General features: G+C 39.1%; 1 protein-coding gene across 2 annotated transcripts in view; it reads right to left on the minus strand.

The window, feature by feature from the left end:
* Window positions 1-25379, minus strand: part of FAF1 (Fas associated factor 1) — a 506672-nt gene that overhangs the window by 150007 nt on the left and 331286 nt on the right. For both annotated transcript variants that reach the window (XM_050802190.1, XM_050802198.1), the window contains one exon: window positions 102-197. In XM_050802190.1, the coding sequence (XP_050658147.1) occupies window positions 102-197 (96 nt within the window). The remainder of the gene's footprint in view (window positions 1-101; window positions 198-25379) is intronic.

Raw genomic sequence — 25379 nt, forward strand, 5'->3', positions numbered from 1 at the left:
TTTATCTATTCATTGCTCTGGCAGATAAAAAAGAAAGGGAAATGGGCAGGTAGGTGGGGGATGGGCCTTCTGTTCAATGAAAAGCTGGCAAACAGGCTTACTTCTTCTGACTGTTCCCGGGTCTGTGCAGGTGAAGATCTTCTTCCCACTGTAAGTCGATGGCAGGGATAAGAGAGCCCTGATTCAGCAAGACACATCTGCAAAAAGTAGAATCCATCATTTGTAAACAAAATATGGCCATGTTTCACAAAAGGATTTTACCTTTCAGGTATTTTCTATTATTGCTGAAGCTAGATTAGAAAGTTAACTCTAGTATCCTGGCTATTGCATTACCAGGAAGGCTTTGAAAATTTGAATTTTTTCCACACATGAGATGTTACGGTAGCCAAGGCTAATTTTCATTAGATGATAGATTGAGGCTCCAGGAAATTGTAATGAGCCCCAAATAAGGCAAAGTATACATACTTGCCCCCAATCCCTCACTGCCTCAATGTGCGTCTGCTACTTTTCTGATTAGCAGAATAATACTTCAGTTTCCTAACTCTGAGGGCAGTAAGGATAGAAATATAAAATTGTAGGTGAGATACAGGATTTAAAATTTCCCTAAGATACATATACCAAAAATATATAAAAATCTAAGTTTAGGTTTTACCCTAAAGGAAGCTGCCTTATATTTGAGTAGTTATAAAAGTTCTCCTATTACAGGGTGCTTCATTTTCAATACTTCATTTTCAATACACTGTTTAAACAGATTAGCCTTAAATAACCTGAGTCAATGATGCTTCAGGTACTCAGAGAGTTTACTTGTCAAAACTGGTTAATAAAGAAGACAATGATTAAGACATTGTCTTATCCTAGAGGTATAATCTCACAATTGCAAGTATTAAAAGTCCTTATAAACCTGCCTTTAAAAGATTCTTTGAAAAATGTCTTGGGAAGATGATGAATATACATATATAGGACAAATGAAACCAAACCAAAACAAAAAAATAAGCAAATGAAAAAATTACAACTGTCCTTAATGACACCTAGATAGGGATAGTACTTGATTATTACTTTCTCCACAGTGTAGGGATAATAAGGTTGAGTTTACGGGTAAAGCAATGAGAAAATGCCTAGCACACAGTAGTGGCTCAACAAACATTACTTTTTACTAGTCTGTGAAGAATACTTGTGGCTTGAAATAAAATGTCCAGTGAGAAGGATGGACTCTAGAAAACATGACTTTAGCAGAAATACCTTCCTCACCTACACTGTTCCATGAGAGAAGCCCACTGTCATCTTGTATTTTGGGGTCTTTCTGAGTTAGCCTGTTCCTTAATTAACACAAGAATAGTTATCTTATTCAATTATTTAGTCTTTACGGTGTCAACCAAAAAGAAAAAAACAGTGACCCTAGTGGTGATGATGATGCTTATATACAAAAAATGCCTATTGAATAAATATCATGAAATGTGAGGGTAGATACAAAAGCAGTATTTGTAAATTAACATTATATAATATTAACATTAAGTATATGTGTCCAATTAAATAATTTGATAATTATACTACATCAACACAAAAAGTTTATGCATTTAAATTATCCAAAGAAAACCTTTTTTTCACAAAAATCATAATTATTTTACAGTATTTATATTTTTAAGACCACATCTCAAGGAAAAAGTAGCTGTTGTAGGCAAGAATTTAATTGTTCTTATCAGCTGTTAATGATTGAAATATAAGGACGGTAAATCATTTTTTGACAAGACATGAAGAAAAACGACCAAAATTAAATAAATTTGCCCCGTTAAAAAGTAATCCATGGACAGGCAGGCACTTAACAAATTCTTGTTGATTGCTAAAGGAACTTTTTCTGTTTAATAACAGGAGACAGCTAAGTGTAGAATGGACTTTTAAACTCAGAGCGTCCTGAGTTCAAATTCAATTCTACTATTCACTCAAATCAATATTTTACATCTCAAAACTAAGTTTCCTGGCTGGGTGTGGTGACTCATGCCTGTAATTCCAGCACTTTGCAAGGCCAAGTCAGGAGGATAGCTTGAGCTCCTCAGGAGTTCAAGACCAGCTTGGGCAACATAGTGAGATCTTGTCTCTAACAACATAAACAAAAGATTAGCTGGGTACAGGGGTGCACACCTGTAGTCCCTGCTACTTGGGTTGCTGAGGCAGGAGGATCACTTGAGCCCAGGTAGTCAAGGCTGCAGTGAGCCATGATCACACCACTGTACTCCAGCCTGGGTCACAGAGTGAGACCCTGTCTCCAAAAACAGAAAAAACAATTAGCTGAGCATGGTGGCACACACCCATAGTCCAGCTACTAGGGAGGCTGAGATGGGAGGATTGCCTGAGCCTAGGAGATCAAGGCTGCAGGGAGCTGGGATCATGCCACTGCATTCTAGCCTAGGTGACAGAGCAAGAACCTGTCTTTAAAAAAAAAAAAAAAAAAAAAAAAAAAAGGCTAAGTTTTTTGTTCTATAAAATTAACATGACCTTTCCTAACAGGCTTTCTGTGAGGATGGCTTAAATGAGAATACACTTGCTACATGGTAGATATTCCATCAGTGAGTGAATACTCAAAGTCCACTTGAAGTTTTTTCTTTTCTTCTTACAGACAGTATTTAGTGTTAAGAACATACTGTGCTGGGCACAATGGCTCATGTGCTGGGCACAGTGGCTCACGCCTGTAATCCCAGCACTTTGGAAGGCTGAGGCCAGTGGATTACCTGAAGTCAAGAATTCGAGACCAGGCTGACCAACATGGTGAAACCCCACTTCTACTAAATAAAAAAATAAGCCGGGCATGGTGGTTCATGCCTGTAATTCCAGCTACTTGGGAGGCTGAGGCAGGAGAATTGCTTGAACCCAGGAGGCAGAGGTTGCAGTGAGCTGAGATTGGGTCACCGCACTCCAACCTGGGCAACAAGAGCGAAATTCCGTCTCAAAAAAAAAAAAGAACATACTAACTACGTGATTCTCAAAGTACGTACTATAGGCACAGGGTTCTTGAGATTCTTTCAGGAGTTCCATTAGGTCAAAATTATTTCATAATAATACTTAAATGGCATTAGACTTTTTCACTGTGTTTTATTTATTTATTTATTTTCTTGAGAGGGAATTTCGCTCTGTCACCCAGGCTGGAGTGTGGTGGTACGATCTTGGCTCACTGCAACCTCTACCTCCCAGGTTCAAGTGATTCTCCCGCTTCAGCCTCCAAAGCAGCTGGAATTACAGGTGCGTGCCACTATACCTGGCTAATTTTTGTATCTTTGTAGAGATGCGGTTTTAACATGTTGGCCAGGCTGGTCTTGAACTCCTGACCTCAGGTGATCTGCCAGTCTCAGCCTCCCAAAGTGCTGGGATTACAGGTGTGAGCCACCACGGCTGGCCACACTGTGTTTTTATACTGATATTAAAAAAAGCAATGGTGGGCAAATCTGCTGATACTTCAGCACAAATTAAGGTAGTAGCACCAAACTGTTAAAAATCTCCAGTTCCATGTACTCTCTGTAAAAATGGCAGTTTCATTTAAGAATGTCCCTGTTAGATCAGAAAAATTGTTACTTTTAATTAAATTTTGACTCTTAACACATGTCTTTTAACATTCTATGTGACAAATGGGAAGTATATATAAAGCACTTGTAGAGCATACCAAAGTATAATGGATGGCTTGAAGAAAAAGCACTTGTGTTTGAGTTATGTGTTGAATTAGCCACTTTTTTTCATGAAACACCATTACTACTTAAACAAATGATGGGCAGACAAACTGTGGTTATTTGGATTTGGTATTTGGGTAAGCATCCCTTACTCAAAATGCTTGGGACCAGAGCTGTTTCAGACTTAGAACTGTTTTGGATTTTGGAATATTTGCATCATACATACCTAACAGTTGAGCACTCCAAATCTAAAAATCCAAATCTGAAATGCTCCAATGAGCATTTCCTTTCAACATGACATTGCTGCTTAAAAAGTTAGATTTCCAGATTACGGGTACTCAACCTGTGATTGAGTATCCCTAATTGCTGACCATTTTCTCCAAAATGAATGAAGTGAGACTACTACTTCAAGGAACAGGTTTGACAGTATTAATTGCCAATGACAAAATTTGAGTTTTCACATAAAAATTAAGAGTTTTAAAAACTATCAGCCATCATGAGCTTGACAGCTTCTCAATACTTAAAGCCTTTGTGATGAGCTCAGTAGTTTTATTAATAGATGTGATTTTTTATATCATATAATGTGTCAACATTTGGAAAATCTGCATAACTTACAAGACCAATATTCTCCAAATGAACAGTGATTGCATAATGTTATAAAATTATGTATGGATAAAGGTTTAATTCAAAGTGTGAGGCATATCAATGTATCTCACTATGACAAAGTATTAATACAAAAAGTATACTGATAGGGTTTCAGATTCTACAAAGAAAGTAACATTTAGCTCTACCTGAGAAAGCTCCGTGCCACACATACACACACACACACACAAATTAAAATTAAAAAAATAAAACTAACCTTTAGGAAACTACCACTTCTCGAGTTCTAGTTTAGTATCAAAGAATAATAGCTATAATTATTTGAAAAGACTATTAAAATACTCCTCCCTTTTCCAACTACAGATCTTTATGAGGTCAGATTTTCTTCATATCTTCAACCAAACAAAATTCATTATAACAGGTTAAGTGCAGAAGAAGGACAACTGCAACAAAAATCCAGTTGTCTTTTATTAAGACAGACATTAAAGAGATTTGTAAAAGTATAAAAACAATGTCACTTTACTTACTGAATTCTTAGAAAATATAATTACTTTGTGTAAAATTCTATTTATATTAACATGTAATTCACTTGTTATCTTAAATATTATTTTCTTCAATATTAATTTTTAGAATGGTAAATGTCAATGAATATAATCCACATAAACAAAAGCTCTCTGGGGTCTTTGATGATTTCTTTACAAGTGAAAAAGGATCCTGAGACCAAAAAGCTGAGAACTGCTGAACTATGCAATGTGTACATGTGCAACTAATTTTCATGAATAATGACGACTATTATTTGAAACAACTGAGAAGACAAAAAAGCTCTTCCGTGAAATCTTAGAATCTTTTTGATGTTTCTTCTTTACATAATAAACAAAGGATAAAATATTTTCCTTGTATTATTATTTATGTTATTCTTCATACGAAAATAAAATACTAGGACAATATGCAAAGGAAAACTCCTGTAAACCACCATGACTGATCACTGGCTATGTCTAACAAGTTGTTAGTAAAACACAGTATTATCATTTTAAGCTTGGTCCTCAGAGCATTTAGGGCCATTCTTAATACTTCTTTCTTTAAAAATATGAATTAGTAGGCTGGGCATGGTGGCTCACACCTGTAATCCCAGCACTTAGGGAGGCCAAGGCGGGTGGATCACTTGAGGTCAGGAGTTGGAGACCAGCCTGACCAACGTGGTGAAACCCCATCTCTACAAAAATACAAAAATTAGCCGGGCATGGTGGCGGGAGCATGCACTCCCGGGTACTCAGGAGGCTGAGGCAGGAGAACTGTTTGAACCTGGGAGGCAGAGGTTGCAGGGAGCCGAGATTGAGCCACTGCACTCCAGCCTGGGTGAGACTCAGTCTCAATTATATATATACACATATATATTCATATATACACATAGATATTCATATATACACATATTCATATATATACATAGATACTCATATATATATGAATTAGTTCTTCAAATTATTTTTTATTTTATAGCCAAATTTTAACCCTCTCCCAAATACATGCTTGCAGTCTCTCTTTTTTTCTAATTATAAATGACAAAGACTAAGACATTTTAAGAGTACTGGAAGCTATAAAACCTGTTATGGGACCTTGGGTCAGTAACCAAGAGTCTTAACATCTCCTTTTGTAAAATACAGGGAGGACCAACTACATGGCCTCTCAGATCCCTTCTAGCCCTAATAGGTTATGATCTTCATATATCACTAAGGAGATTTGGTTATGTCACCTGCAGACTCCTTGCTCTGCATGTGACACACCCACTAACACAACTGAACAAGATTCAAACTAGAGCTTTACTGTTTGTATCTTTCATTCACTCAGTTTGTAAAATACAATTCTCTTGTGTTTTAAGAAGAACAATTAATATGAGACATTTTTTAAAAACCATATCTCAAGCTTATCATCATCCTAACATGGCACTGATGTAATTTCATCCAGATTTGGGAATGCTACTGGATATTAGCATTGAATACACTGCACTGATGGTCTTCTTAATCTATGTATTTGTACGTCAAGATGTATCCAATTATACACTTAAAAATATATGGCTTATTACAGGTCAGTTATACTTCAATAAGGCAGTATTCAGTGTTATTAATACACACATTTATATCCTCATATAAAGTATTACTTTTTTTTTTTTTTTTTTTTTTTTGAGACAGTCTCACTCTGCCACCCATGCTGGAGTGCAGTGGTATGATCTCGGCTCACTATAACCTCCACCTCCCAGGTTCAAGTGATTCTCCTGCCTCAGCCTCCTGAGTAGCTGGGACTACAGATGCACGCCACCAAGTCCGGCTAATTTTTGTATTTTTGTAGAGGTGGGGTTTCATCATGTTGCCCGGGCTGGTCTTGAACTCCTGACCTCAAGTGATCTGCCCGCCTCGGCTTCCCAAAATGCTCAGATTATAGACAGGAGCCACCTCACCCAGCCTAAAGTATTGCTTTTTGACATATATATACATACACCCCTGACACCATTCAGTATTTTAAAAAACAGTTGTATAATAACTGCTATTAAGAGCTCAATATGTATTGTTATTACACAAAGTGCTTTATATGCACTACCCCACTTAATTCTCATAATAACTCTGCCAGGTAAGGATTATAATTCCCATTTTAGAGATGAGGTTACTAAACCTCACACAGAATAAGAAGGTTGCCCAAAGTCAAACAGGTACTGAGTGGTGAACCCAAATTAAAATTCAGGCAGTTTATCTCACAACCATTTTAAAAGAATCCAATCAAACAACTATTAAGGCTCTAAGATATCTTGTCTATCTGATAACCAATAATTACTTTCTTTGGCTTAATTAAAACAGCTACTCCTAGAGACCATCAATTAGTCAGAAACTACATAGAAAGTGTTTAACATATGTCTACCATACATGACAACTCTGTAAATTAAAGACTATCATGATTGTACAAATCATAAAACAACCTTAGAGTGGTGGAGTAACTTGTCCGAGATAAATCAGGTACCAGATGGCAAACCAAATTTAACTCCAAAAGCCATGGAGTTTTCTACAACATCCCATTTCCAACGTAAATAAGGCTTTTTATGGTAAGGAGTCCTGAAGATGACTGCTGGAATACCCCTTTTAAATTTTCAGATGCTTACTGTTCAGCTAAACAGATTACTGAGGTGGTTTTAAACCAAACTGAGTCATGAAGCTAAAATTTCATTTACTGCCAACCAAAGCACAAATCAAAAAAGCTTATTTATTTTTATTCACAATCCGAGATTTCTTCTGCCCTTCCCCCAGCCATTTTTTTTTGTCACTTATGTGCTAGAAAAGTCACACAGAGCTTTAATTTGTGGCAGGTTGAAGCAAGCTTATTAAGAATGCTAGTTACCAAGTGTACATGCACTTGTCTGGACTAGCCCACTGCCACATTCTTGTAGCAGGGTTAAACAGCAGTTTAGTCACCTCATAAAAAGGCACACTGTTAAAAAGGAAGTGACTAATAATATTCTGGAACCAACAGAATATTAAAAGACATGTGCAGGTCAAGATCAATTATCAACAAAACTCTTGTGTAAATAGCTCAAAAAACTGTGTTCTCTGCTTGGCCTTGCTGTGTTATAGTCCTCAATTGATTTGGCAAGTTGGTAAAGTTTAATGAAATAAACACCAACAGTTACAAGTTCTGAGGCTTTTTGCTATGTACATAAACACAAATGCTACCATGTAAGCAACCGTAGTTGGAAGAAACAATGATGGCTGCTATACATGGCTTCATTTTACACACAAGATATTAGCTTTGGAAGAGTCCTCAGAATTCATCAGTTGCTTGTATCCCAACCAGGAGATCTTGAAGCCTTAGCTGAGTCAAGTGCTGCTGCCATACCTTCCCCTACCCAGCATCTCCCTTGCCCCATTCCAAGCTAGTAATGAGAATTTCCAGAGAGAAGGTATCAGCAGCCTTCTCTTAAACTTCTACCAGTAATCCCATCATCCCCAACAGATTCCAAATGAAAGGCAGTTTCTCCTCACAAGGTAAGCGTCTAATCCTCTCACTTAACAGGGAAAGAAATTGAGGTATAGAGAGGTAAAGTGTTTAAGTCTCACATCTGCTTAATGATAGCACAAGCATGTTCTCTTTTTGACTCCTAATCTTGGTTTTTCTTTTTCTTCTTTTTTTTTTTTTTTTTTTTTTTGAGACAGAGTCTTGCCATGTTACCCAGACTGGACTGGAGTACAGTGATATACAATCATGGCCGACTGCCACCTCAATCTCCTAGCATCAAGCAATCCTCCCACCTCAACCTCCTGTGTGGCTGAGTCTACAGGTGCATGCCGCCATGCCCAGCTAATTCTTAAATTTTTTGTAGAGATGAGGGTCTCCTTATTTTTTTGTAAAGATGGAGTCTCATCATGTTGCCCAGGCTGGTCTTGAACTCCTGGGCTCCCCCTTTTGGCCTCTCAAAGTGCTGGGATTACAGGTGTGAGCCACCACACCCAGCCAACTATGTGTTTTTTAAAGATGTTACAGTTAATTGTAAAATACTAACAACTATCTTGATTTAATTATCTCATATTTTCTTTTAAAAGCTTTTGGAAATATATATAATAAATTTAAATGCCCCTTCCTTACTTTTTTGGTTTCTTTCGTTTAATCTGGTGGGACTCTCAAAATCAAGGAGAATCACCTGATGCTATTTTTCTATATTATAATTACCTACTTTTATGCTTCCTTATACTGTCCCAACATTATCTTGAGATTTTGGCTATCAAAGAGAGTTGCTCAACAGAAAAGCTTTTTTTTTTTTTTTTAAAAAAAAATCTTCTAGGGCATTTCATCACCTAAAACCAGATTACATCATAGGAAGATAAAGAGCTGCTCACTGTAACAGAATTAGCAAAATTTCTAAATGGATATGCTTTTATACCTAAATACAGATATCAATATTCTAGTACTTCATTACTTATTGATTTTAGTGAGTACAATAGAAGAGGTTCTGAAGTATTTTACATCATTAAAATACTTCCGAAGAGCATTAAGTTACACAGTAGGAAATACAACCCAATTAGACCAGCCTAACATTGTCTAGTGGCATAGTCCCTCATACCTATTCAGAGAGAATGGTCAACTTTATTTATATAAAAAAGTACTATCCTCAGGTAAGTAAGTGCTCAAGATGTTATATTGTAAGGCAACTTTAAACCAAAGTTATTTCAGCTGAATCAAGAACTCTGTTTCAAAGTCAACTTTTTTTTTTCCCCCCCACACAGGCCAATAATCCACACTATGAATTAAAATAGCCCTTCTTTCTCAGTTCCTATCACTACAGCTTTATGTCATTTAGTTGCTTATGAGCACCCTCTGGTGGAGGGCAGAAGAGGGAAAAGAACATATTAAACATATTGCTTATAACCAGTAAGAATAGTGAGGGGGAAAAAGAGATCTGGAATATGTGCAGACTTCTCTTGACTCTGCTTTTCTTCCTCATATTATTTGATAATTCAGAACTATTTGCTGAATGTTATACTAACCATATAGTTACTCAGAGTTGACAACGTATTCAATAAATATTAAGTTATTATACGTCAGGCACTTGGATCCAAACAATCTGGCTTTGGATCCTGGCTTTGATATCTAATGTCATTTCTCAGGAAAGCTGCTTATCTCAAAAGATCTGTTTCCTTGTCTGAGAAATGGGAATAATATGTTTGTTGACATAAAAAGATAAGTGAAAAAATATGTAGCATAGTGGACTAGATTTTCAACTTTAAAAAAATAAAAATCACACACCACTTCATCTTTGTCTCCTTGCCAGAAGGAAGGATTATCAAATAGGTGTTTTTAGTTGCAATGCCCAATTATTTCTGTTTTTAAGAATCTAAGCCTAGATGACAGAATTGGTATCATTTAAGTATTTTATATCAACTTATGTCAATTAAATTTAACTGTATTAGTATATGTTCTAAAACATACACACAACAACAAAATATATTTTTTCAGTCTTTTCCATACTAAAGATATCCAAATGATGCTGACCAATATTAAAGAAAAATTTCTTCCTAAGTGAACAAATTTAAATTATTAAGAGAGAAGGGTTTCTTATCATTTCCCACATGACATTCTTGTGGGTGCCAACCTGTGGAGAGCATTTTTGTTTAGATATATTGTAGCTGTGAGAGTTTCTAAGGGCCCATATCTTACATCACTCATTACCTACTTATGACGGGGAATTTCGAAAGGATACATTACACAGCCATGTCCAAAAGTGGAACTTGCTTCAGGTTTCCCATTCAATTCCTGGGACAGGAACTAAACCAAAATTGAGAGAAAGAACAACAGGCTATTGGAGGCAAAAAGAACAAGAATAAAAACAAACAAACGAAAAACTAAAAAGGATATCTCTGTCTGCTGCAATGACTTTGGGAGACCAGTTAAGCCTCCTGAGAACATTTAGCTCAAAAACATTTAATGAGCCTGTAAGCCACTTTTTTTTTTTTTTTCCTGTTACCACCATTAAAGCAAGAATTGTTCTTTTACGTCTTTAGGCTTCATGGTGCTCTTGTATGACTTCTTTCTCCCGTAAGTCGGCCTGTGGTATGATTCCATGTGTGTAAATACTTGGGAAGAACACTATATATAGATCAAAGGACCTGGGTTAAAACTCTAAATCTGCCTCTTACTCATTCTGTGACCTTGATCAACTCTCTTCTCTAAGTTTTATCGCCTGCATGATGAAAAAATTGGACTAGATGATTCTCATGTTTTCTCTCACCCTGAAAACTGTTTCAGTCTGATGTTCAAGGCCATAACCCTGCCCACCTTTCCAGCCATTACCTCCCACTACTTTTGTATACAGGTTTGTTTGCTCAATGATCCAAAAATGTGCCTTGCACGTGCCTACTCTTAGGCTTCTGCTCATTCCATTACTTTTGCCTGGGTTTCCCTCACCATTCTTTTCCACCTGTCTATTTCTTAGGTATGTGAACGTAACACAAGAAAAATTTAAGTGACAGAACTTCTTCAAAACTCAGCTCAATCTCTTTCTGAAAGCCTTCTATATAACCTCCCCAATTTCACATTTTTCTCTATCTCCAAAACACTTGGTATCTTTGGGTAGTCAATCATATCCAGTGATACTTGGACAAATCTTCCAGAAATAAACCTCATTTATTCAGCTAGTTCCTAAGGGAAGACCCAGAATCCCAGGTGGGAACTGAGTAGACAGAGGCAATGTGGATGTCACAGTGATGCAGGGCAGGCGAGTTCCAAAACTGGGGCTTAGCACAGGAGGGTTCGTGGCTTCGCCCAGAAAAGAATTCAAGGTGGGCTGGAGGTGTTAGCAACTTTTATTGAAGTGGCAGTGTACACAGTAGCAAAGCATACTGCTCCTTGTGGAGCAGGACTCCCCCATAGGCAGTGTGCTCACAGTGGCAGCTCAAAGGCTGTTCTGCAGTCATATTTATATCCACTTTTAATTACATGCAAATTAAGGGGTGATTATGCAGAAATTTCTAGGAAAAGGGGGTAACTTCTGGGTTGTCTGGTTGTTGACATGGAAAGGGGCAGTAACTTCTAGGTGTTGCCATGGTAATGGTAAACAGACATGGCACAATGGTGGACATGTCTTATGGAAAGCTGCTTTTGCCCTGTCCCTATTTTAGCTAGTCCTCAATTTGGTCAGGTGCCTGAGCCCTGTCTATGGAGTTCAGTCTCACCTTGTACATCAATAGGCAAAGGTTTTACATGAGTGGGTCAGGAACTGGACCCAAGAGGGGAAAGCCAAATTCCTAGAGATCAAAACTCTGTTATCCTAGATCTGTGGAAGTCTGCCCAGGCCATAACCATGTATGACACTTCTGTTCACTAGGGAAATGGTAGTTCTAAGAGAGGCAGCAACATTGCTTCAATGAGTGCAATGGATCAGGGGACCTGCTGTCCTAGGAGGGGAGGGGAAGAAGTAGTATCTTACTGAAGAAGGAGAAATCTTACCCTAAAATATATCCCCATATCTCTCAAATCATTTGTATCACTGACAACGAAGTGTCTGGAAAAATGTGTCATTGTAAGACAATTTCTTCGGTAGGTAGATGTCATACTTCGTTGGAGAGGTATAAAAGCAGAGCAATTATGAACTTGAACTCCAAAGCCATTCTTCTAGGGTTTGAAATCCTGGCTCTGCTGGTTAACAGCTTGCACGACCCTGGACAACCCTCTCACCTTGTCAGTGCCTTAATTTCCACCTCTGTAAAGTCTTATAAGTTACAAGATTGTTGTGAAGATTCAAGAGTATGTGTATCTAAATCTGTCTATCAACCAATGTATCTACCTATGCTTGATTGTATGAATTTTGCTAAATCACTCTGGGGGAACAGACAGACAGTACTGTAAGTACAGTGCAAAATACCATTATCCACTCACTTAACTAATAGTTACTGAGCAATCACAACGTGCCAAGACCTCAGCTGAGTGCTAAAGATAAAGCCACTGGTGAACAGTTTCTGCTTTGATAAAGTCAATAATTTCCCAGGCTTTAGGTTTGTGAATAAAGTATAGATCATGCTAATTCTATTTTATGCTATTCTGCCTAATCCTTGTTATTCCCTCTTAGTGAGAACGAACCTGGCATAGTTTGCCACATTGCCATTTCACAGGCAAGAAAAATGAGGCTCATATTTTCACCCAGGATCGATAACAGAGCTAACAGACAGCAAAACAGAGTCAGAACTAACTTCATCTCTAGTATTTATTTGAGGCAAGGTCTCACTCTGTCACCCAGGCTAGAGGGCAGTGGCTTGATCACAGCTCACCACAGCCTTGACCTCCCAGGCTCCAACAATTTTTCCACTTCAGCCTCCTGAGCAGCTGGGACTACAGGAACATGCCATCTGGCCAACTTTTTTTTTATTTTTAGTAGAGTCTTGCTATGTTGCCCACACTGGTCTTGAAATCCTGGGCTCAAGCAATCCTCCTACCTTGGCTTCTCAAAGTGCTGTGATTACAGGTGTGAGCTACTGTGCCTGAAGATTCCCAGCTTTTAAAAATGACATCATCTCCACCTGAAACGTAAACCAACCAGGCTGACTTGTCAAGCTTTTAATTTTGGGGATGCAGGAACATGGTAAAGCTGAATTACGGGGAAAAAAAAGTTAAGTCATTAGATTGCACAAAATATAACTATATTTTAAGACCATGAAAAAAATAAAGAGAACAACTTATGTTGCAAAACCACGTTTCACCTGTTTCCACCCGCCCCCCCCCCGCTCCCCCCGCTCCCCCCCCCCCCCCCCGCCCTCCACAGTTAGCTTCTATAGCCAGGAAATTTATAAACAAAAATCTCACTTTAACTTTTCTATATTCTACTTAGGTCAGGCAAACATAGTCATTAGTGATTTGAATTATTTTGCTAAATAAATTGAAGTATACTTTTAAAAGACAGCTGTCAAAGAAAAAGATAATGGATTGTGTTTGGAGAACAGATGGAAAAACATTGATCAAATCTTCTGTGGTTCTTACTGTACTGCAATACAGTGGTGTTCATATGATGACTTGCAGGTCATTCAGCTCATTCACATACATGTATTACCTGCTTCATATATGATCCATATGCTGATATGTTCAATACACTGAATACCTCTAAAAGAAACTGAAAACCAAACTTTCAAGCATGTTTCTAATTGTGGAAGTATCCTTTCCCAAAAGAGAACATAATTTTCCACACATTACTTGAGATTCCATACCGTAACGGCTTACCAAAAAAAGAAGCATGGAAAAAAAGTTTTCTGTTATTAAAACTACTTAAACAAATATCAAAAAGAAACCATGTTAAAATAAAAACAAATACATGTTTTTCAACAATTTATATTTCATGTTAATTGTTATTATTATTGTTTAATTAGACTGTATGAAAATATTTCTTGAAAGGTATTTAGAAGTTTATACTAAATGGGTGAAAAATCTATCTTGGATGCAGTGTGCTCAGGTTATAAAAGCATCAGTGCTTATTTTATCTCCCCACAAAGTGTTGCTGAGATAATTACTGCTGACAGCTTTATTCAAGGTTCATTTCACTTTTTCTGCTATTTTTCTCTGGTTAGAAGTTCAAGAGAGCCCATGGGAAGCCACACCCCTCACACCTGTTAGGCTTCTTCATGTTACAGAGGGCCAGTATGGACATGTCACTTCAAATTAGCATTGTACCAGGGCACTAACTGTGACAATTACTTATCACAGGTTTAACTAAAGAAAAAAAAAAGTTTCTAATTCAACCACAAAAACAGTGTCACAAAATGTAATTTAAACCTGTAAAAGCAGGTTGCATAAAAAACATTCAGAGAGATACAAAATTGGTTCCCAGCATCGAGCTTTGTGCAGTATCTGAATTATGCAGGAATGCTATACAAGCGAACATTTCCTTTAAAACAAAATCAAACCAAAAAGGTAAACAAGGCAGCGCCAGCAATGGTGATGAGTGGGCCTCTTTAAACTTACTTCTTTGTGCTGGAGTATTTGATTCACTTTGTTAATTCTTTTGTGTCAAGTTACTAATTCAATAATGAAATTTCCAGTTAAAGCAAAGCAGCTACTTTTAGACTTATGAAAGACTTAGCTTTATACTAGGGAGAAAGAATTTTCTTCTAATATTTGCTTTTCTCCACTTACAGACCAGAAAATTATCATTAGACAAGGTAGATATTAACACAAAAAGAAAAAGGAAAAACCTCACACCCTTAAATGTGTTTCAAGCCAGTTATTATAAGACTCTGTTTCAAGTGCAAAATAATCTCAAAATTATGCCACCTCTGAAAGACCTAGGATGGTTGGAGGCGGTTAATATGGACTGCTGTGAGGCTAATTGTGGATCTTGAGTTAATTACTTTCTGCTGATAGGAGATTTTAAAAATAAATAAGATGGTCTTTTACTCCATTTTTACTTCAATTTAAACTCGAGGAAACACGAGATGATGATGGCTAAAGTCTGAATACTTCATTATTTGCTGCTGCTATTTAGATGAAGACCCAGAAAGTCTGAGAAATATGTCCACACCATAATCAACGCTAATGTTCACTAGCAAAACAAGAGTGGACAAATCTGTATTTTTCACAATGCATACAATTTGATTCACAAATGCCCAGTGCACATTACTTGGTCAGAGTTAACAGGAATTAACTGTCATTTCTCACCCCCCGCCAACCTCCCCACATACCCACACATGTATATACACACGCACAGGCTGGAGGACACAAGGCAGAGCTCATGGAAACTGGTTTCGAAACAGAAAGTGTTAAACACTCATGAAAAGCAAAGGGCAAAATAATGATGCTGAGCAGGAAATTCAACAGAAGAAATTGCTTGTTTGCAGAAAATCACACATATTAGTGAACGAAAACAGTTCGATGATAATCTTGGTATGGCCACATAATTTCAGTATTTTAATAGTTTGACAAATTTAAAAACCATCATACACATGAAAGGTGCATTATTAGAAATGTAACATTTTCTGAAGATATTTTTCTTCATTTCCCTAACATTTAGAAAGTCACATTAACAAAAGCATATAAAGTCAACACAGGAAATATTGATTATAACATAATATTGATTATAACAAGCCCTTTGCCTTATTCTGCAATCACAACAAATTTACAGAGAATGAAGACCAAATCTTCAGTTATAATGAAAAGGTTATTTTACCTCAAGCAGGTTCCTCATTTTATTGTAAGTTTGATAAATAAAGAGGTTCTGTTCGTGGAAAAACCTCATTATTTTAGAGAGCTACTGTATTAATCAGTGGTCATTTCAGCTCATCATAACCACAACCTTCAAATATGCAAGGATACATCTCAAGCCTGCTTTGTATGCATGAAGGGTACCAACCAGCCACCTGGCACATGTCTCGTCAATAGTGAGATGCCATTTACCCCTCAACACTGTGGAACTCTTTGGATAGCAAATATAAGAGCTCTGGATATTTTTCCAGCAGCATCTAATTCCTTGGCAAAACCGAGGCAGTTATGCTAACAACTTTGGTCTCGGGACATGGACACAGTGCTGCTGCGCATCTTGTCCTGGCTTTTCCTCCTAGGAAAAAAGAGTCTGAATTAACTATACCATGTTAGGCACACCAGCATAAATGGGTACTATCTAGAAACAAGAAAAAGTAATTTCACCTTGCCAGTTAATCCTTGCTGGTTCAGCCCAGCCAAGTAATTTTTTTCCTTCTGCTCAACTCTTACAACCCTTATAGTGAAGCTCTAGAATTTGTGTTTTGTGATTGAAAAGAACTACAGCTTTCATCGTATCTGTGTTTAGGTGACTCTAAGGTCCTTGAAGACATAGCCTGGATCTTATATTCTCATTTTTATCTGCCACAGGGCTCTTAGTACGTTGCTTTGCATATGCCACGCAATAAATGTCTAATGCTTTAATTTATATGGGTACTTTTCCTGCTTCCCTTGCCAAGATAAAATATGAAAGACTTGTAATTTTCTAGAGAAATATATAACCTATCTAGTCCTATAATCCAAGGCCTGGAAACCACTCCAAAGTGAGATAAATACTAAAAACTATCATTAGAATTTGAATAACTATCTGATTGACATCTGGGCCTCAGTGAAAAGTATAAGGTTCAAAAGCATTCTGACATGATATGGCATATTAAATTTAATTCAGTAGTCACGAAGACTTAAAACTACCAATCAAAATACGCAAAACAAAGACCAATTTACCTTCAACATAATTTGAACTTACGCATCTTCATTTTTTGACAAAGACATACTGTTTTTACTTCATACTTAATGTTTCTGTATAATTAGCTTTGCATTCTAATGTATTTCATCTCTGTGGACTTCATGGGAATTAGAGTAATCTAAGTATGATTCAGCTCTACTTTGTAAGACATGATTGCTCTTAAATTTATGAGGATGAATAATGTAGCTAATAAAAACATTTTCAAATTTATAATGTATATTAGACATTAAAAAATCCAACAGGCTTTAAATGTCTCACATAAGAATAATACACAAGGAATTACACTTTTTAGGACTCCCACTCAAGTAAATACAAGAAACACTAAGTAATCACTCAACATACATGTATTTATTTACTGGTTCTTCTATATACACATGCATTGCAAGACAAATCTTTTATATTAAAAAAAACCCAAAAAACAAAAAGCACCAGGCTGGGCATGGTGACTCACACCTGTAATCCCAGCACTTTGGGAGGGCGAGGCGGGCAGATCACAAGGTCAAGAGATCAAGACCATCCTGGCCAACATAGTGAAACCCCGTCTCTACTAAAAATACAAAAATTATCCGGGCGTGGTGGCAAGTGCCTGTAATCTCAGCTACTTGGGAGGCTGAGGCAGGAGAATTGCTTGAACCCAGGAGGCAGAGGTTGCAGTGAGTCGGGATTGTGCCACTGCATTCCAGCCTGGTGACAGAGCGAGACTCTCTCTCAAAAACAACAACAAACAAACAAAAACAAAAACAAAAAACCAAGAGACAAAAATGAGAAAACCCTCAGATCCGAAACTCTTTTAAAAAATATTTTGACACACGGTAAAAGAATGATCCATTCCCAAGACAAGCATGTATTCTATGGGCAGACTCATATCTGCAGCACTTACTTATGTCAATGCCACAAATCTGAAAGCTGTTAAGTGGTAACTCTTCGAACCAGGCAGAAACTATTGTTGTGTACAACTAAGTCTGATTATTCAAAAAACTAGTTTACCTGTCACTTCAAGCTGAATAAATGTATTGAAATATTAGAGTTAAGGGGGGAAAAAAAAGAATGTTTATGTGAGCGTAAAAAACTAAAAACTGAAAAATATTTCCTAGAGACTGGGAATAAATCATTTTATAAATTATTTTGATCAACACATAGTAATAATATTAGAAATCTTCCTTTAAAAACAAAACGAAATGGGCTGGGTGCAGTGGCTCACACCTGTAATCCCAGCACTTTGGGAGGCCAAGGCAGGTGGATCACCTAAGGTCAGGAGTTTGAGACCAGCCTGACCAAGATGGAGAAACCCCAACTCTACTAAAAATACAAAGTTAGCTGGGCGTCGTGGTGCATGCCTGTAATCCCAGCTACTCGGGAGGCTGAGGCAAGAAAACCACTTAAACCTGGGAGGTAGAAGTTGCAGTGAGCCAAGATACGCCATTGCACTCCAGCCTGGACCACAACAGTGAAACTCCGTCTCAAAAAAAAAAAAAGAAAATTTCCCAGCAAAATGAGAAAAAAAATGACGTGAGAATGTGAGCGTGATTTTTTTATTTTTATTTTTAAAATTTCAACTTTTATTTTAGACACAGGGAGTACATGTGCAGGATTGTTACATGGGTATACTGCACCCACATAGTCAGCATAGTACCCAATAGGTAGTTTTACAACCCACGCCCTCCCTCCCTGCTCTAGTAGTCCACAGTGTCTACTGTTCCCATGTTTATGCCCGTGTATGCTCAGTGTTTAGCTCCCACTTGTAAGTGAGAACACAGTATTTGGTTGTCTCTTCGTGCATTACTTAGCTTAGGGTTATGGCCTCCAGCTCTATCCATGTTGCTGCAAAAGATATGCTTTCATTCTTTTTCAAGGCAGCATTGTATTCCATGGTGTTTATGTACCGCATTTTCTTTATCCAACCAACCACTGATGTCCACCTAGGTTGATTCCATGTCTTTGCTATTGTGAATAGCACTGCAATGAACATATGACTACATGTGTCATTTTGGTACAATAATCTATTTGCGGGGGGCTGGGGAGGGGCTGTACATACCCATAATGGAACTGTTGGGTTGAATGGTAGCTCTGATTTAAGTTCTTTGAGAAATCTCCAAACTGCTTCCCACAGTGACTGAACTAATTTACATTCCCCCTAACAGTATATAAGTGCTTCCTCTCCTATGCAATCTTGCCGGCATCTACTGTTTTTGGACTTTTTAATATAGTCATTTTTGTCTGGTGTGAGATGGTATCTCATTGTGGTTTTAATTTGCATTTCTCTGATGACTAGCATTTTTTCATATGTTTGTTGGCTGCTTACATGTCTTCTTTTGAGAAATGTCTGTTTATATCCTTTGTCCATTTTTTAATGGGCTTGTTTTCTGCTTGCTTGTTTCAGTTCCTCATAGATTTCTGGATATAGAATTTTTGTTGGATGTACAGTTTGAAAGTATTTTCTCCCATTCTGTAGGTTGTTTACTCTGTCAATAGTTTATTTTTCTGTGCAGACGCTCTTTAGTTTAATCGGGCCCTACTTGTCAATTTTTGTTTTTGTTGCAACTGTTTTTGGGAACTAAGCCAAAAATTCTTTGCCAAGGCCCTTATTGGGAAGGGTATTCCCTACGTTTTCTTCTGGGATTTTTACAGTTTGAGGTTTTACATTTAAATCTTTAATCCATCTTGAGATAATTTTTGTATGTTATAAAATTTAAGGTGTCTAGTTTCATCTTTTGCATATGGCTAGCCAGTTATCCCAGCACATTTATTGAAAAGGGAGTCCTTTCCACATTGCTTGTTTTGTTGGCCTTGTCAAAAATCAGATGGTTGTAGGTGTGTGACTTTATTTCTGAGTTTTCTGTTCTGTTCCATTGGTCTATGTGTCTGTTTTTGTATCAATACCATGCTATTTTGGTTACTGTAGCCTTACACTTTAGTTTGAAGTCAGGCAGTGTGACGCCTCCCACTTTGTCCTTTTAGCTTAGTATTGCTTTGGGTATTCAGGCTCTTTTTTGTTTCCATATTAATTTTAGAATTTTTTTTTTCTAGTTTAGTGAAAAGTAACATTGGTAGTTTGATTGGAATAACACAGAATCTGTACATTGCCTTTGTCACTGTGACCATTTTAATGATACTGATTCTTCCAATGCATGAGCATGAAATGTTTTTCCATTTATTTGTGTCATCTCTGATTTCTTTCAACAGTTTTTGTGGTTCTCATTGTAGAGATCTTCCACCTCCTTGGTTAGCTGTATTCCTAGGTATTTCATTTTCTTTGTGGCTAATGTAAATGGGACTGTGTTCTTAGTTTCACTCTCAGCTTGGTTGTTACTAGTGTATAGAAATGCTGCTGATTTTTGTATACTGATTTTTTTTTTTTTTTTTTGAGACAAAGTCTTACTCTGTTGCCCAGGCTGGAGTGCAGTGGCATGATAGCGGCTCACTGCAACCGGTGTCTCCCAGATTCAAGTGATTCTCCTGTCTCAGTCCCCCGAGTATCTGGGATTACAGGCATGGGCCACCATGCCCAGCTAATTTTTGTATTTTTTGTGGAGATGGAGTTTCACCATGTTGGCCAGGCTGGTCTCGAACTCCTGACTTCAAGAGATCCGCCTGCCTCAGCCTCCCAAAGTGCTGGGATTACAAGCGTGAGCCACCCTGCCTGGCCTAAGAGATCTTCTTGATACTGATTTCTATTTTTATTGCACTGTGTTTTGAGAGTATGCTTGGTATGATTTCAATTTTTTTGAATTTATTGAGACTTGCTTTATGGCTGAGCATGTGGTCAATCTTAGAATATGTTCTGTGTGCAAATGAGAAGAATGTACATTCTGTGGTTGTTGGATGGATTGGTCTGTAAATGTCTATTAGGTCCAGTTGGTCAAGTGTTGAGTCTAGAATTTCTTTTTTAGTTTTCTGCTTCAGTGATCTGTCTAATCCTGTCAGTGGGATGTTGAAGTTTCCCACTATTAGTGTGTGGTTACCTAAGTCTTTTTTTTTTTCTTTTGAGATGGAGTCTCACTCTGTCGCTCAGCCTGAAATGCAATGGCATGATATCAGCTCACTGAAACCTCCGCCTCCCGGGTTCAAGCAATTCTCTGGCCTCAGCCTCCTGAGTAGCTGGGATTACAGGTACCCACCACCACTCCCAGCTAATTTTGTATTTTCAGTAGAGATGGGGCTTTACCATGTTGGCCAGGCTGGTCTCGAACTCCTGACCTCTGGTGATCTGGCTGCCTCGGCCTCCCAAAGTGCTGGGATTACAGGCGTGAGCCACTGCGCCCAGCAACCTAAATCTTTTTTAATGCCAAGAACTTGTTTTATGAATCTGGTGCTCCAATGCTGGGTGTGCATATATTTAGGATAGTTAAGTCTTCCTGTTGTGTTGTATCCTTTATCATTATGTAAGGCCAATTGGTCTTACATTCATTGTCCTTCTTAATTTTTACTAAAGTTTGTTTTATCGAATATAAGAATAGCAAGGCTTACTTTTTTTTTTTTTTTTTTTTTTTGAGACAGTCTCACTCTGTCGACCAGGCTGGAGTGCAGTGGCATCATCTCAGCTCATGGCAGCCTCTGCCTCCTGGGTTCCAGCGATTCTCCTGCCTCAGCCTCCCAGGTAGCTGGGATTACAGGCATGCACCACCATACCACCATGCCTGGCTGATTTTTGTATTTTCAGTAGAGACAAGGTTTCACCATGTTAGCCAGGCTGGTCTCGAACTCCTGACCTCATGTGATTCACCAGCCTTGGCCTCTCAAAGTGCTAGGATTACAGGTGTGAGTCAGCACACCTGGCCCCTTCATCTATTATGTTTTCTTTCTGCATGGCAGATCTTTCTCCATCCCTTTACTTCAAGACTGTGGGTGTCATTATGTGTGAGATGTGTCTCTTGAACATAACAGATGGTTATCCTCAATAATGTTTTCCAAGTTGCTTATTCTCTCTCCTTGTCTATTAAAAATGCTAATGAATAGATTTGATCTCTTTTCTTTTTCTTTTTTTTTTTTTTTGAGATGGAGTCTTGCTTTGTTGCCCAGGCTGGAGTACAGTGGCACAATCTCAGCTCACTGCAACCGCTGCCTCCCAGGTTCAAGCAATTCTCCTGCCTCAGCCTCCCAAGTAGCTGGGACTACAGGTGCCCGCAACCATGTCCGGCTAATTTTTGTATTTTTAGTAGAGACGGGGTTTCACTATGTTGGCCAGGCGTGATCTACCTGACTAGGCCTCCCAAAGTGCTGGGATTACAGGTGTGAGCCACCGTGTCCAGCCTAGATTTGTCTCTTAACATAATCCCACATTTCTTGGAGGTTTTGTTCATTGTTTTAAATTTTTTCTTTATTTTTGTCTGAGTGAGTTGATTTGAAGAACCAGTCTTTGAGCTCTGAGAGTCTTTCTTCCTCTTGGTCTATTCCGCTGTTCATACTTGGATTATATTATGAAATTCTTGTAGTAAACTTTGCAGCTCTAGAAATTCAGTTTGATTCTTTCTTAAAATGGGTATTTCATCTTTCAGCTCTTGGATCATTTTGCTAGATTCCTTGGATTGGGTTTCAATTTTCTCCTGAATCTCAATGGACTTCCTTGACATCCAGATTCTCAATTCTGTGTCTGTTATTGCAATCATTTTGGAATGGTTCAGAGCCATTGTTGGGAAGCTAGTGGACTTGTGTGGAGGTAAGGGGACACTCTGGCTTTTTCAACTGCCGGAGTTCTCGTGTTGATTCTTTCTGTGTGGGTGAATTCTTGCACTTGGTTTCACAGGTGTATATATTAGCAGGATAATTTTTGTTGTTGCAGTTTGAGCTGCAATCCAGTAGATGGTGCTTAAGAGTAATGGCCAGTAGCTAGGCAAATATCCAGCCATATAGATCTTTTGTACTTTCTTGCATTCTCCAGTGTGCTCTGTGGTGTGGGAAGGGAGGAGATGGCTCCCACACCAGGTCTGCTCTTGAGCCTTGGGAGTGCTTCCTCCAATGACTGGCACTGTGCCTGCATTTTCTTTTGTTAGGTGTTCCGGGCCATGGGGCCCCCTCAGGCAGAGGCTGGAGCAGGGAGGTATGCGGCATGCTTTCCGGACCAGCCCTGTGGAGGAAGGCACACCCTGCTACTACCCTAGTCTAGGAACCTGCACTTCTCACTATTCTCAGTCCTCTGAGGGTGGGGGTTCCTCTCCTGCTCAAGTGTTGGCCTTAGATCTTGGCTCCATACTCCTAAGCTACATGCCACAGCCCTGGAAGTACCAGGAAGTACACACAGCTCAGGGTGGGGTTATGGCTGTGCTGGGGTTTCTGATATGCTCCTGAGTCGCTGGGAAAGTACTCAGGTGGAACAGTGCACTCTGGCTGGGCTGCAGAGGGGGTGTTGTGTACACGCTCCTGCAAGGCAGCTAGGAAGGGGCCTTTGCAGGAGCCAGTGAGCAGGAAGGCCTGCAGAACAGATATGCCCCAGTCTTAGCAGGAAGTCAGCCCCGATCTTTCTTTTTTTTTTTTTTGAGATGGAGTCTCACTCTGTAGCCCAAGCTGGAGTGCAGTGGCACGATCTCGGCTCACTACAACCTTCGCCTCCGGGGCTCAAGCGATTCTCCTGCCTCAGCCTCCCAAATACCTGGAACTACAGGGGTGCACCACCACACAGTTAATTTTTTTGTATTTTTAATAGAGACGGGACTTCACCATGTTGCCCTGTGTGATCTCGAACTCCTGAGCTCAGGTGATCCACCCTCCTCGGCCTCCCAAAGTGCTGGGATTATAGGAGTGAGTCACTGTGCCTGGCCCAGCTCTGATCTTTCTTAGGTTGGAGGTTAGCTGGGGCCAGCACCTCCTAGAGGAAGATGAGGAGCCCTGGAGGGTGGGTGTCTATGGCTAATCTCTGCCAGAGCTGACCAGCACACAAAAGCTCCTGGGCTCCGTGCCGACCACACTCCTGTCTGTCTTGCTCCCTAGAAAGATTCCCCTACCAGCCAGGAGTGGTGGCTCATGCCTGTAACCCCAGCACTATCGGAGGCCAAGGCGGGCAGATGGCCTGAGGTTGGGAGTTTGAGACCAGCCTGGCTAGTACGGTGAAACCCAGTCTCTACTAAAAATACAAAAATTAGCTGGGCATGGAGGCAAGTGCCTGTAATCCCAGCTACTCAGGAAGCTGAAGCAAGAAATCGCTTGAATTTGGGAGGTGGAGGTTGCAGTGAGCCTAGATTGCACCACTGCACTCCAGCCTGGGCAACAGAGCGAGACTCCGTCTCAGAAAAAAAAGAAAGATTCCCTTGCCAGCTCACATGTCCATGGAGGATAAAGGGTCCCCTGTAGCTAGGACCTCAGTGGTCTGTGGCAAGAGTGAGCTATCCCTCATTTTCCTCATACACTCCTTTCCCAAAAGCAATTCAGGGCCAAGAACTAGTGCCAGCATTCAGATACCCCACGCAAGGTTCCCAGCTTCCTCCCTCTTAAGCCTTGGCTTCAGCATCACCTCACCAACCACTCTTGCCATTTTCTCTCCTACGAGTTGCCCAAATTATGCTGACTTAATGGTTCGGTCTCTCTCGGTAGGAGTGGCACTTCCAGGCCACATTTAGTTGGTTATGTTGTCCGCTCTCTTGAGCATTATTTTTAAAGGATATTAGTACAATTGTCATTCAGGAGTCTAATATTACTTCAAATTTACCTATGTTTAATTGATCCATTTCATTTGCTGAAGGACATGTATTAGAATTGTACAGAATCATAAAATTTCAGAGTTAAGGGAAATATTGGACTTGGGGGTGGGGAGGATGGTGAAGAGGAACAGACAGGATTCCAGTATTTATTGGACACCTACTATGAGCTCCTCTTTACTAAAGTGGGATATCCCTGAAAATACTGTGAGGAGTAGGGGAATCTGGCTTCCCTGGGGAACCTCTGATAGTATACCTGTGCACATCAGGGAGCAGTGGTAGGAAAAATTGGTCATAAATGAGAGGTAGCTTGAAGTTTCTTTTAGATTCTGCCTTATTCCTCAAATCCTCCTCTAGGACCTGATTCTCTCCCTCATTATCTTGGACTTGGTGGTAATCCCATACCTGTACTCTAGTTTCTGCTCCCTAGGGCTCACTAATATCATCTTCTCCTACACCATGACCCTGTTCTCACCAGTTCCCAACTTTACTGAACCTTACCTGTATTGCTTCATTTCCTCAGAGCCTCAAGTATCAATGAGCTCAATAAGTGCATCAAGTTCAAATCAGCCCATATGAAGTAAAGAGCATTTGAGGACATTGCTAGATTATATCTACATTTATTAAAACTGTGGCATTTGGGAGACAATCTTCCATTTTGAGTGTAGTTTGGGAGGTTTTAGAAATTTTGGCTCAAGTTAGGCTGGGTGCGGTGGCTCACGCCTGTAATCCTAGCACTTTGGGAGGCCGAGGCATGTGGAC

The sequence above is a fragment of the Macaca thibetana genome, chromosome 1, assembly GCF_024542745.1.
Source record: "Macaca thibetana thibetana isolate TM-01 chromosome 1, ASM2454274v1, whole genome shotgun sequence".
NCBI lineage: Eukaryota > Metazoa > Chordata > Mammalia > Primates > Cercopithecidae > Macaca > Macaca thibetana.